This window comes from Poecilia latipinna, unplaced genomic scaffold (assembly GCF_001443285.1).
Source record: "Poecilia latipinna isolate Pla-1442-1.1 unplaced genomic scaffold, P_latipinna-1.0 Scaffold87, whole genome shotgun sequence".
Lineage (NCBI taxonomy): Eukaryota > Metazoa > Chordata > Actinopteri > Cyprinodontiformes > Poeciliidae > Poecilia > Poecilia latipinna.
In genome coordinates this window covers 45461-59528 of record NW_015112703.1, presented here as the reverse complement: position 1 = coordinate 59528, position 14068 = coordinate 45461, and the positions used below count along the sequence as shown (strand labels likewise).

Below are 14068 nucleotides of genomic sequence, written 5' to 3'. Positions count from 1 at the left end.
AGTATATGGAGAGATATTGAGAGAAAAATAAAAAAAAAAAAAAAATATATATATATATATATATATATATATATATATATATATATATATATATATTTATATTTATGCTAAGTTTCTCCCGATGGACAACAAATGGGAGAAAAGGCCTCAAGAATAGTTTATGATGTCTAAAACGTCAAGAAAAAACAACCTTTTTTAAATTCCTAAGATCATTTTAGCAACATAATTTTAATTTTTTTTTTATGAAATTCTCATGGAGATATTCATATATCAGTGTCTCGATGCAACAGTCCTTAGGCTTCCAGCTATAGGATTTACTACAAATTGTAAATGAACTGAATTGAATTTGACTAAATTCCATTATAACTTGGATCGAATTGGGATACATCTAACTGAATTTAAATCTTACCGTATGGTTAGATGACATTGAGTTGATTTAATATATATTTCCCAGAAATGAGTCGAACCTGTTTGTCTTTATAAAATGAACTGAGATTATGCTACACGGATAAACTGAAATGAACTGGTTATTTATTACACGCTAAATTAACGCGATTTAATGGGAACGTGAGAATGATGGTTAATTCTCGTCACATCTGGGCTGAGCTGGAAAAGTTAACTCCAGCAGAATGAGCTAGATACGTCCGATAAAGGAAGCAGGGGCTTTGTAAGCGATTTGATCGGGGGGTGGGGGGGAAATCAGTTTTTTGTAGAACGGTGGTTTAACTAACGCCGTGGACCGCGTGGGCGGTGCAGTGATCTTTGGTGGGATGGGGAAGAGGAGGTGGAGGGGCAGTCCGTTTCCACGCTCACTCACTGGTGGCATTGTCATGGAAACAAGACCACCGCTTCGCTATTGTCTCGCGCCCTACCGAGTTTATTATAAGCACCGCGCGAGCCGCAGCGCGCCGTCAAACGGAGCGCAGCGCGGAGAGGAGACGAGAGCTGAAGACACGCACAGACAGAGGAAGTGAAGGAGGAGAGAGAGGGAGAGAGAGAGAGAGACAGAGCAAAGAAAACATCTGGATTACCTAAGGGAACCCTTCCACACAGAGATATACAAACTAAAAGAGTTTGAGGGAGGGAAAGTTCGGAGATTCTGGATAGAAAAGCCCAAGTCCGACACGCCGTTACCGCCGAGAAACGAGCAGCAGCTGCGTGAAAGCCGCGGACCGGTGTCTGCACCGGCTCTCCTCCATGTATAAGATGGATTACTCCTACCTGAACTCCTACGACTCCTGCATGGCGGCCATGGAAGCGTCGGCCTACGCGGACTTCAGCTCCTGCAGCCAGGCCAGCTCCTTCCAGTATAACCCGATCCGGAGCGGGCCGTTCTCCAACCCGGGCTGCACGCCGCTGAGCACGGCCAGCTGCACGCTGGGAGCCCTGCGGGAGCACCAGCCCACACCGTACTCCTCCGGTAGGAAACGGCTGCTTTGCTCTGCTCTGAAGCCTTATTAGTCAAGAGGGACAAGTTAGAAAGCTGCAACTATTTTAAATATTCACTTGATTTGAACAATGTCAAAAAATCAAAAAATAAATGCTATTTTTAAGAACTCAAGAACTGGACTTCCTCAACTATAACACAAATGATAACTGTATTTTAATTGAATATAACCAATTATTCCGTTCTCAGCACGAGATTTGCAAGAACAACGAGGCAATACGAATATTATTTCATCTGTTTTGGACTGTTTATTATTATTATTGTTAATAACAACAATTATATTGTTAATAATATGCCTAATTTAGGCATTAGGCATAAACTAAAATTACAGCATTTTGCACTGTATCTGAATGAATATCAGTTGCATTTTTACATTAAATACTATAACCTCTTAAATATTTATAAATCGGTATGTTAATTCTCAAATCTCAATGGACATTTGCTGAATTAAAAAAAACAAGTTGATAAACATATGCAGTAATGTAAGTATTTTCCCGAATAAAAAGGAAAATTATTTTTCAATATAGAAAAAATATATATATTTTTGAATATTTAATTAAATTTTTATTAATTAAAAATATCCGGATTCAGAGCGACCCTGCCTTTTTACGCACCGTCTTCCCTCGCGCATTGAAATTCCGATCATACGCAAATTGTGTTTGCTTTATTAAAAAAAAACAAAAAAAAAACGAACCAATTCTTACTCCCTTTCAGTCCCCTACAAGTTCTTCTCGGACCCTTCTGGACTGAACGAGAAGAGGAAGCAGCGGCGCATCCGGACCACCTTCACCAGCTCCCAGCTAAAGGAGCTGGAGCGAGTCTTCGCCGAGACGCACTACCCGGACATCTACACCCGAGAGGAGCTGGCGCTGAAAATAGATCTGACCGAGGCCCGGGTCCAGGTGCGGGAAACAGGCTTTTCTATGTGTTCTTCTGCATGGTGCACCTCCAGAAAGTTCCTTAAATAGTTGGGTTATTGGGGCCTCTAATGATTATTGGAGGTGAGACGCAAACATTATTACTAAAATTGAGGAGTTTTATGATAATTAAACAAAAGTTGTGCACCTCACTAAAACTTTATCTTCTTGGTTTCATATTAATAAATATTTTTTTATGCATAAATGCGTGCGGATGGAGGGTTGGCCTCTCCTCCTCCTCACTTGGTGGCTGCTATTGCATGTCCACTTGCTTCCTTCGGTCCCTCCTAAAGGTTCCTGTGTGTGTGTGTGTGTGTGTGTGTGTGTGTGTGTGTGTCTGTGTCTACAGGTGTGGTTCCAGAACAGGCGTGCCAAGTTCCGCAAGCAGGAGCGGGCAGCCAATGCCAAGGCCAACAGCTCTGGTGGCAACACGGGCAGCAACAGCAGCAGCAGCTCTGGGGGGAAGAAAGGTGGAGAAACAAGATCTTCGTCAGATGACGACGAGTCCAAGGAGTCCACCTGCAGCCCCACACCCGACAGCACCGCTTCCCTGCCCGGCTCGGCCAACGGGAACCTGGGGAGCCCCGCCAGCCTGAGCCCCAGCCCGGCCCCCACCAACAGCGGCTACACCAACGCCTCCAGCTCCCCGGTCCTCCAGGGTCTGAAGCCCCCCAGCTGGTCCAGCCTGGGGCCGTCCAACCCGGCTGTGGCCCAGCCGGCTGCTCAGACTCAGGAGATTCTGAAGGCCTGGCAGCCGGCGGACAGTATGACCGGGCCTTTCGCTGGAGTCCTGTCGTCCTTCCACAGAAAACCCAATCCTGCCATCAAGACGAATCTGTTCTGAGGAAAAAAAAAAAAAGAAAAGAAAAAAAAATAGGGGGAGAAGACGAGGACCAATCAGGAACAGATAAGAGCTTCAAACTTTTTTTTTTTCTTTTTAGTGGAGAAACAAAAGATGCCCACCAAGTTCTAGTCGGAGGCCAGAGAATACCAAGTCTGGTAGTCAAGGCGTGTTATGAAGCTGTACAGAATCAACCTGGGTGTGGACAGATTCCCAAGACTTTCTCTATTTAATGACATTGAACTCTGCAGGCATTCAAGCGGTCTCCTGAACGCCTCCTTGCATCTTCTCTGTTTTTGTTGCATACTCACATTCCCACACTCTGCAGCAGCTCTGATGAAGTATGGAGGTCAGGTACGACCTAAAAGCAGAAATCCAAACATCACCCATCTTTGCTGAGGAAACAAAGCAAACCTTTACCCTCAAGCACAACTAGATACACAGACTTTTTTTTTTTTTTTTTAAATGGCCCCAAATCTCTCTTTGCCAAGCGGAGCGGGGGTGCCTCAAAATCCAATTAGAGCTGGTGGGTTCAGACCAGACGCCTCCCCAGATCAGCTCATTCCCCCGTCCATGTGCGGCGCATCGAGTCCGGACGTCTCAGAAAACAGTTGCCACTTTGGTGAATCTCAAAAGGGGGCAGGTTTTTGAGTCAAACTTGTAGTTTAAGCGTGCAAATTTATGGGTCTGACTGCATAATTGATCTGTTCTGCTGATGGTAAAGCAATGCAATCGGTCCCTTACTTAAGACTGAAGAGGTTGCTTCTCCTTCCCTCCACCTGCTTCAATCAACTTTTCAGACCAAACCGGAATTACTTGTTCTAAAGCCTCATTAAATGTCCCGTTTTGTCCCTTAATGCCTCAGTTTTGGGCTTTTTCATGCATTCCTCAGAATGAAAAAAAAAAAACAAACAAACATGTATTTATTAATATTTTTCACACATCTTTGAGTGGCTGTAAATTCTGTAGATAGTAATATAAATATTAGATAGTTGTCCCACCTTTTTTTTTCACTGCAGAGCATCTGTCTCACAGGAACATGTGAAGCTCTGTCGAATGAGAAGTTACAGCACTACTCTGAATATTCTAATAAATCTACATTATGAAGGCACTACCTGACATATCTCATGATCTGGTTTCTTGTTTGTGACAAAATAAGGTGTTACAACATTGTATTAGACCGAATCTCCTGAAATTGAAAACACGTACTGTAAAACAGACGAGAAAACAAAAAAAAAAAACAGTAACCCTGTGACAAAAAGGAAAACTATTAGAGTTTTATTGAAAAAAACAACAAAAAAAAAACAGGGATGAACAATTTACATTAACTTAATACGACCAAAACACAAGGCTACATATAACTGGAGTGTACGAGGAAAAAAATAACACGGGTAAGTTTCCATTTCACACACGCGCGCGCACACACACACACAAACACAAACATGAAACACATCTCTGAGAACACTGAAAGGATTAGACACATTTAAATGACATTTTTGCTTTGTGGTTTGGCTGTTTGAAATATGTGGGCGGCGAAGAACACAACGAACTGGGAAACTTTTCTTACAGACAAATGACTGCTTTCTACATCAGAGGACTCGTTTAAAGTTTTCCTTCAAACATTCTTTCACTCTAAGCTGTTAATAAATAGCATAGTGTGATTCTATAAAAAATAGTGTAGCGCGTTACTTAAAACTAAAGAGGTCAAAGGAAAACCGCTGGCTAACGTGTAAAAACTTATTTCAAGGATTAGCGTCTATAGAGGCCGTTTCAGCGAGAAACAGCACCACCTGCTGGGCAAACTAGGGAGCACAAGTATGTGCAATGTGTTCGAGGGGAACAATTCCCACGAGAACAAAATGTGGCCCTAAAATACAGAGACATCTGAGATTGTGAGAATGAAACCATATAACCAGCTCTTAACCGTAGGACGACACAATCAGCAGGGTGATGGTTTATTAAATCTGTTCCTGTAATTACACTCGGCTGTGTTAACCAACTCCCTGAACGCTGTGGCATTTCAAACATGAAATTAAACAAATAAAAATCTAACACTAATGACACAAATGCAGGCTCAGAAAATTGAGGCTTAAATAAAAGATGTAATATTCAGTCTCATGAGAGCTCGGTGCAGCACTCATGACTTGAAATGCATAGCCTTGCTCACTTTTACAGGGATTGTTCAGAACTTGCATATCAGCGCCTGTGGGTAAATAAAACATTTACGCCATAAGGAACTTCTTTCCAGTATTGTCAAAATGACGGCGTCAGTCGTGCAAGAACGGTATGACAAAAATGCTGCATCAAGGTGAAAATACACAGTTCCAGCTTTAAATGGATCAATTTGGTTAGCTGAAAATTCCCTTTATAATAAAAAATAAACATATAAATACATGCAACGACACTCACTACTGGCCACAAACCAAATAAACTGCAGCCCAGACATCATTACAATATACATGATCTGATGTGAAAAAGTTAGCTCAGATCGATCAAAATTCACCTAGCTAGCTTCCTTTCTGCCGCTGCACGCCGTTCGTCCACGTCACAGAACCTTCAAACGCTCATCCAACTGTGATTTCCAAAAATTAGGCTTTGAAATTCTCAAATGTGCCCAATTTGAACGAATCCTCATAAAGAATCCAGTTCTCAAACAAAACAAAAAAAGAAAAAGAAATGTGCTTTAAATATCTTGCAGCTGCAGGCCAGATCTGATGTCACAACACAGATTGCACCTCCCCACGCATCAGTTTTACCTTTGTAACTCTGTAAAAAAAAAAAAAACATTGCATTTCCAGCAAGGGTTTCGGTAGTGATGCTCCGAGGACTGAAATGATTAAATAAGGCCATGTCTATAACAACAACAACACTCATACAGTACAAATGAAAGAGGACGTTGGGTCAGCAAATGTTATCGAAAGTACAAATGGAGTGCAATTTTCTCTCAGAAGGCACTGACTGGCATCAGTTAGCAGGTTCCAGCTCGGATCGGGTCGGTTCGGCTGAGAGCCGCCCTCTTGGGAGCCGGTGTGGCCCCACGCCGGTTTGGACGGGTCAAAGTCCAGTCTGCAGCAGCTCATTTCTGCTGCTGCTGCTGCTGTCTGAGGCTCTCCAGCAGGATCTGCTTGTGAGCGGGATCCAGCACCCCGGCCTCCTCCAGGTCCTCCTCAGTGATGTCACTGGAAACAGAGAAAATGACGAGTGGAAAATCTTAAGCTGCTCCTTTTTGGGGGCACTTACACACAAAAACATAGGACTGAGTGCACAATTTTCAATATGTAGTGGTGTTTGGTTAATCCATATAAGATATATAAAAAAAAAAAAACAAACAAACAAAAAACAAGGTGAATAAAATTAGGATGAAACAAGTAAAAGGGAAACATGTTTTCATAACCGTCAATGAGGTTCCGGCTGGATATTTGACAGAATCAGTAGAACTAAATTAAATTAGTTTTCTCAAACAGACCCCTTGTTCAATAAATTTCCAATAAAGTTAAAACTTTGCTTTAGCCAATTGAAAACCAGTTCTGATCGTTGTCCTTCTGGAACAAACGACTGTGTCCAAGTTTCAGATGAGAAGCTGAATAATTTGGAGGCGGTGCTTCATTTCCTGTTTCCACACGTTTTGCGACAGAGCAAGTGAAAATCCCAGAGCATTATGAATCCACCGCCATGCTTAACAAGTAACGCAGGTCTGAAAGCTTTATCTTTACCTCTCCAAACATTCATCTAGCATTTTTTTTTCACCCCCAAACAGATAAACATTTGTATCGTTTGATCATAACACATCGACGGTTTGGATTTTGAGCCAGTTGGTTCAGCAGCTTCCAGTTCATAAAAGCCTTGAGCATAAACATCCCAACCAGCTTCGATTCATCACTGGGTTTGAGTCAGAATGTTAAAGATTAAAAACAGAGATTAAAATAAACACAACTGCTTCTGGTAATCAGAATAGCTAAATGTTCAACCAGAAGTTTGCTGATGTCTACAAACCAGTTGAGGTCCCAGTGCAAACCTGCTGAAAGACATTTATCCAAATATCAGTAGAGGTGCACGTGTATGTTTGAACATTGAGCATCAAAATTACTGCACATGCTTGGAAAATCTTAGACTAAAGTTGCACATCGTTTGGTTAAATCACCCCTAAAATACACAAAATGTATCATTAAAAGCCAAACATTAATATGACATTTATAGCTTTCCGCTTTTCAAATCATTCATTCGCAGTTATGACATGAACGTGTAATGTATTTTTGTTATAATTGTGACCAGTAAAAAAATATGTGAAGATTAAAAGATAAAATACGTGGAGCTTGTCTTTAAGGGGCTTTCCCTGCAAACTAAGTGGTCACTTGCTGCCCGGGGTCTTTCGCTCCAGTCCGCCACAGCATCAACACAAACCCAGGCGGTGTGTGTTTGTGATGATGGCTACCTGAGGAACTCCAGATCGTCCCAGCCGTTGTGCAGGAGCCCCTGCTCGTATCTCTCCAGGCCCAGTCTCTGCAGCCACTCCCCCACCGACGACTCTCCCACAGACAAAGATGAGCTGCTGCTGCCCCACAGTGCCTGGACAGGAGAAATGCAGCATCAGCGAATCACATCCGACGACAACAACAACTATTTCTTGCTTCTTTTTTAAGGCTGGATGTGAATTAGTGACACACAAACACTGCTTTTGAAAAACATTCTTATTTGAAATGCGCATCTCTAGGACACCAGTCACATCAAGAAGCAAGATTTACATCATTAAACTGCACACAGCATTTAATCATATTATCAAATACATTCATATTTGTTAATGCTATTATTGAAGAAGCATTGGGGAAAATAGTAAAACTAACAATCCTGACAATTGGGGCAGTTTTATTTTTAAACGTTAGTGAATTTATGATGACAAATTTATCACGAAAAATGATAAACGATACGACAAATGCCCACCTCCAGTTAACAATTCCTTGAAAAGTACTGAAAGTTACAACCACAAACATCCACGTATCTCGTTGGGCTTTATGTGATGAACCAACTAAACAGAACCATTGCTGAAAGACGACTGCACACAGCAAAACATGTAGAAGAAGCTGATCTGGGTGGTGGAAGCATCATGCTGTGGGGATGCCTGTCTTTGCCAGAGACAGGCAAGTCGATGAGAAGATGGGTGGAGCTAAATACATCGAGAACCTGGAGGCAAATCTGTTAGAGGCTGGAAAACACTAGTCTCACCTCCTCTGGCATGTCCTCTGCTATGCTCTCTGGGATGGGGTTCCTGGGCGGGAAGGTGCGGCAGGCATCTAGGATGCCAATGGTTGGCGCTCGAACCGGGGGTGGCGCCGAGGGAGCGCGGGGCGGTTGTCCAGGAAACTCGCTCTCGCTCAGAGTCTTTGCCATCTGCAGCACAGAGCATGACTGATCGTCCAACGCCCCGGCCGCCCCTCGCCTGAAACCGTCCCCCATGACCAGAGGCCCTGCGGGACCGGCTGGCGGGATCCTGACCTCGGCCAAGTCCGGGTAGAGCGAGCGAGGCTTGCCGAGCTGGGCCTCCGCCGCCGCCGTCTCTAGGGCTCCCTTAGGGAGAGGAGGAGGGGGGAAGTCGGGAGGCGGGCGATTCAGGGTGCTCCCGACTGTTCCTCCGATGCCTCCGCCTTGAGCGCCGGCCAGGGTGGCGCCGCCGCCGTCGTCCTCCGAGGAGCTCTCCTCACTGACTCCGCGGGCCGGGTGACCCGCCACAACAGTTCTGCGGGAGTGAGCGGGTCCGGAGGCTGCAGGAGGAGGTTTGGTTCGAGCCCCGGCCGAGGGAGGCGGGGCTTTAACGGGCGGGGCGGTCGGAGAGGTAGGAGAGGAGAGGAGCTCAGCAGCCGACGGGTGGGGAACGCCCTCCAGGATGTAGTAGGCCGGGTTGTTGAAGCTGTTTTTGCCGATCGACGACTCGCCGTCTGGCGTGTCCTGTTTGGACCTTTACAACACAGACAGAATCAAAAACATCCAACATTTTAATCTCTCCTTACGGTTCATCTGCTGCTCGGTTAGGTTTTGTGTTATGAATACGAGCGTCTCTCATGAGTTCGTACCTTGCAGCGTTTTCCTCCTTGCAGTTTTTTTCTCCCTCCTCGTTGACCTTCCCCAGCTCTCCCAGCTGTTTACGAACCACGGACTGTCTGCACCACAAACCAGTCAAAACAATTTAGCATGCAGATCCAAAAAAGGGGCCTCAGGCTGCTGACCAAGCCATTCAGAAATCAAAATATATTCTACACATCATTTTTTAAACCAAAAAATGATTAAATAACAATGTTAAAAAAAACATATAGTCAAATGTTTAAACTTCAGTCATTGAGCTGTTGACTCCCTGGATTTGTTTCCTCTCTCGTCATAAATCCTCAACTCTGATTGGCTGATAATCAGTTTGAAACTCCTCAGCACAGAAACTGTCTTCATTCTTGCAGGATGGCATGTTGTGTAAAACTGCAATTATCAACTAAAAGATCTACTTTAAAAATTACAAGAATGTCCAACTACTAACATTAAAAAGCAGGTGATAGGAGTACAGGTTATTTCACAACTGTTGAAGGGTCCACAACCCTTGCATGCATGAGGCATTAAGTCCATCATGCATCTCAACTTTGACGGCATCTGTAAACCCAATGAAATCTGTAGGACTAAACGGTTTATTTGCAGAGTGGTAAACATTTCACAGTTCAGTCTCTATTTGTGACGCTGTTCCTTTCCTGTCAAAATGCTTCAAAACAGGACGGACACGTTGTTTCCAGGTTGCTATTGCTAATAACCGGCAGCCTGGTCACTGAGCTCAACAATTCCTGTCGGTTTCCTCGCATAGAAAACTCTCTGCTCGGGTCGTTCCCGGATCAGAGAGACGTCTGTGTGGGTTTTATGAGCTAGCCCGTGTTAGTTTCGGTATCGGTAAGCAGTGACGCTGCGCGGGAGGAAACGGCGGGTTGGGTTGTACTGACTTCACGTACTCGTGTCCCACTCTGGACATCATGGTGGATTTCCCTTTGGGTCCACTTGTCTCGTCTTGGTCCACGCTGATCCACTCTGTAACGAAAGGGTCCAATTAAACCTGACAAACAGCAAAGTCTTTGGTAAATCTAAATGAACTTTTAGAGCTCAAAAAGGTGAAATATTAGAGATTTTTATTGGCTTATATTTGATCTCCCTGCCTACATCTGCCTCTGATCCAAACACTGTTCCATTACCATACAGTCGCTCCCTGGTGCCCATCCGTTCAGCTGGGACCCTGACCCTCATGGACCCCCGGATGTTTCCCGTTTCTTCTCCTCGGTGGGACAAGTAGGTGTGGAACTGCTGGGCTGTGCTGCCAATCATCGACTTAAGGGCCAACACACACTCTCCTACCAACAAACGCACACAGACGGTCATTAGGGCTGCGACACACTCCCCTCCTCATTTGACATCGCAGAGTCCTGCTCCTACCGTAGGACTCGTATCCGTCCACCGATTTGACGGTCAGCAGCAGGTGTTGGTCCTGCAGGTACTCGATTTCCGACAGGAGCGGTTTGAGCGTGGTGAGCTGCTTGTTGGACCAGCCCACACGCAGGAAGTTCACATTGTCGCTGCTCTGGCTGTCGTTCTCGTAGCTCTTCTTGAACTCTAAAAATGCAGAGGAACGTGGAGCAGAGCGCGGGCGGACGAGGGGAACGAGGTGGGGAGGGAGAAAGAGGAGTGAGACGATTCATTTACATGTGACAACGGTGAGCATGCAGCTAATAAACGGATGCTGGCTGAGAGGAATACTGACTGTCTGAATTTAGGGAGGGGAAAGAGGGAGGGCAGGATAGGGGTGCAAAAAGAACAATGGTGAGTTTTCATAAGTTTTTTTTTTTTTTTGGGCAAAAAAAAAGCTTCTGAGCTGCAGTCCAGCGTGGAATTTAGAATCGCTGAGCGGATCCGGAAACCTCTGACTCACCTTCCAGGCAGGTGGAGTAAAACTCTATGAAGAACTTAGTCCGGCTTGCCGTCTTCACAATGGCCTCAATGCTCTCAAACTCGATGTAGGCCTGCTCCGAAGACTTTGGCAGACCTACAGAGGAAGACAGAAATGGAGACGAGAGAAGGGGGCAGAAGAGGTGAGAAAGGGTGGAAAGAGTGAGATTAAAACCACGAGAGCAGAGGCGGTGGCTGTAGGGAAACCACGGCAGACATGAAATTAGCAAGCACATGTATGGTCCTTAAACGTAACATTTTGTCATGTTATGAGAAACTTTAAGGTGTTTTATTGGAATCACATGATAAACCACAACAAGGAAGTGCAAAACTTCCCTGGTTTTTAGCATGTGCTCCAAATTTCAATCTGAAAAGTGTGGCGTGCCTTTGCATTCAGTTTCCATCCCTTTGATCCCCCCAAATGAAACTGGGAGCAACCAACTCCTTTAACGGAGTCACATGATTATTAAGTGTTAAGCAACTCGGGTGAGAGAAACTGTAAAAATCTGATGAGTCGTGCATCTAAATCCTGTTTGCAGTTCACCAAAAGTCCTAACCTCACTCTAGAATGACCCAGTCAAAGTCCAAAAGTATAAATACTTTTGCGAGGTACTGCAAAATATTAAGCCCTTGGCTCTGCTGACGGATGTGATTTTAAGCATTTACCTTTCTTGGAGACAAACTGAGATGTCACTCCAACCTCAAATGTACCAAACACCGGGGAATGGTCACTGGTCACAATATCGTCCGTACAGCCTGGAAAACGGCCACAGTTAGCATTCAAAATGCACCCAAAAGCATTTTCAAGCCCAGAACCCATTTTACCATCTTCTATCTGTCTCACCATAGGAGTTGCAAACAATGTGCGTTTCTGGATAGGACTTCCAGAGGATCCGGTCGCACCACGACGGCACGTTGGTCCTCATCTACAGAACAACACAGAAGCTGACTTCTCCTTCGGACTCTCAGAAAGAGGAAACGTAGATCGGTGCAGGTCAGAGGGAGGCTGTGATGTTTTAAATCCTGAACTCACCCCCGTAGCTTTCTGCTTCTGCCACACGTACGTGTCCCTGGAGCCTCGCTCGTAACGGTAGGTGGGGGGGAACGAGATCTCTTCCTCGGCTGCACACAAAATGAAAAAGGATTATTTTTCTGTAAACGTAAAAAAAAAAAAAAATTAAAAAACAGATGCTTTTCATTTTAGTAGATCTACTGGTATTATTCTGACTGTACATCCCTAAAAGTCTGAAAATTCAGTTGTTTTTAAAGCTGCTATCTCACTTTAGCGCAAAAAGCTTGCATCCAGTTCCTGACTAAAAAGGTGCTTACGTGGTGCATGATTTGTACGTGGTGTGTGTGAACCGGGAATACGCAGAACATTTAGTTCCTGCATTTTAAAAGCCCAAAAAGGATTCATAAATAAACAAAGCCTTTTAATATAATTAGACATAATTCCTTAGTTGTTTTTTTTTTTTTTTTTTTTACAAAAGGCTACAACAAGTAATCAGATATTCTAACTTTTAATAGTATTTTTTTCAAACCTTTTAAACAAAAAGATTGAAATTTCTGGGCGGAGGATACTTTTAAAAACAGCTAACCTTCAAAACAAGTGTATTTACAGCCTATCCCTCTTTTTCCTCTGGTTTCTCTCTCGCTTGCTCTAACTGAAAAGGAAACCTGTGGTTTTAGTGAACTATTTAAAAGGATGGGCAGGTGCTTTTGGTAAATGTGAGTCATAGCTTAGGCTGATTTACGAGGCCACTGAAATTCTGTTAAGGACAGAAACATTTTGACTACGGTGAGATTTCAGCTCCTGGAAACAGTGCAAAGCCTGATGAGTGACACTAACCAAAGCGCAAAAACACTTTATTCTTCTCTCTCTCCAGGTTGAGCTGGTCCACTTTGAGCAGAGGTTCAAATTCCTTCCTGTTAATGTAATTTAAAATTTCCTGCAAGAAACGCACAAACAACGGGGACAGAAATGGATCAGAAACGATGTTTCGCGCCATCGATCGAGTGGAGTTTGTTTTAACTCACCTGAATGTCCATATCCAGTCTGTAGTTGAGGTCGCCAAGCCAAAACAAATGTGTAAAGCGCAGCGAGATGTCAAAGGAGCTCAGCTGTTTGTCTCCTAAAGACAGCAGCCGCAGGATGTCCAGATAGTTCTGGTTCCTCCTGGAAAAGGTCAAACAGTTGTTGGATGACCATTGAGAAGAGATAAAGCAGAAAAATAAGAGAGAAAAAAGGGCTTTTACACAAATTAAATTATTAACTTAAAATAAATAATTTTTAAGTTAATATAAGGAGTAATTTGATGACTTAGACTGAAGACCATACTATCGAGTACTAATAATAGTATTAAAACAAAGATATGGAAAGGCATCACATTCAGCCTGACTCCATGTTTCAACCCAAATTCTCATCAACTAACCTGAAACCCTGTGGTTGCTTCACTGTTTCCATTAGTTATCTGATGAAGAGCCAACAGAACAACTATTCCACTTACGTCCACTAGGTGTCAGTAATGGTGATGATAATGATAGGACGGATTATCCTGCCTGAGGTTGATTGTGTTTTTATTACTGTGGAAATCAGGATACTGACTGGACAGAATGAATAGTAGCAGCTAATGAGCTTAAAATATCTTAATTATTATCTTTAAAGGAGCCAAACAGATTTAGCCAACAATTGTTAACTTATAGAATCAAAATAAAATATCAAATTTGTCATAAATGATTCCCAATCATTTATGACAAAGTCTTTCTTTAATATTCAGTAACATCGATTGTACAGATCTAATAGTATGTTTTATTCAAATAGAGTTCTGGATGACCAAAAAAAAAAAAAAAAAAAAAAAAAAAATAAAGGGCGAAAATTAGCCCCCTGTAGCAAGGCGGGGCCTC

General features: G+C 43.5%; 2 protein-coding genes across 3 annotated transcripts in view; one reads left to right on the top strand and one right to left on the bottom strand.

Annotated features, from left to right (window-relative positions):
* Positions 1–98: 98 nt before the first annotated feature.
* phox2a (paired like homeobox 2A) lies at positions 99–4734 on the top strand. The gene is made up of 3 exons (XM_015022588.1): positions 99–1420; positions 2162–2349; positions 2714–4734. The coding sequence occupies exons 1-3, from the start codon at positions 1198–1200 to the stop codon at positions 3206–3208; spliced, it is 906 nt and encodes a 301-aa protein (XP_014878074.1). The 5' UTR covers positions 99–1197; the 3' UTR covers positions 3209–4734.
* The window catches only part of inppl1a (inositol polyphosphate phosphatase-like 1a), a 34721-nt gene continuing 25121 nt past the window's right edge, over positions 4469–14068 (bottom strand). The window contains exons 15-27 of one of the 2 annotated variants that reach the window (XM_015022578.1): positions 13202–13340; positions 13014–13113; positions 12198–12286; positions 12009–12090; positions 11831–11920; positions 11148–11261; positions 10655–10831; positions 10417–10572; positions 10180–10255; positions 9271–9357; positions 8426–9155; positions 7638–7771; positions 4469–6384 (exon numbers count right to left, since the gene is read on the bottom strand). In XM_015022578.1, coding sequence (XP_014878064.1) covers positions 6282–6384; positions 7638–7771; positions 8426–9155; positions 9271–9357; positions 10180–10255; positions 10417–10572; positions 10655–10831; positions 11148–11261; positions 11831–11920; positions 12009–12090; positions 12198–12286; positions 13014–13113; positions 13202–13340 — 2077 coding nt within the window. In that variant the 3' untranslated portion in view covers positions 4469–6281. Of the gene's footprint in view, positions 6385–7637; positions 7772–8425; positions 9156–9270; positions 9358–10170; positions 10256–10416; positions 10573–10654; positions 10832–11147; positions 11262–11830; positions 11921–12008; positions 12091–12197; positions 12287–13013; positions 13114–13201; positions 13341–14068 lie in introns of both variants that reach the window. The other variant, XM_015022570.1, reaches the window with a different exon arrangement.

What these genes read in the sequence shown, in the direction of transcription:
- phox2a (XM_015022588.1), top strand. Translation starts at nt 1,198, where the DNA reads ATGTATAAGATGGATTACTCCTACCTGAACTCCTACGACTCCTGCATG. An exon ending in GCCCACACCGTACTCCTCCG is followed by an intron (nt 1,421 to 2,161) that starts GTAGGAAACGGC and finishes ACTCCCTTTCAG; the next exon opens with TCCCCTACAAGTTCTTCTCG. An exon ending in TGACCGAGGCCCGGGTCCAG is followed by an intron (nt 2,350 to 2,713) that starts GTGCGGGAAACA and finishes CTGTGTCTACAG; the next exon opens with GTGTGGTTCCAGAACAGGCG.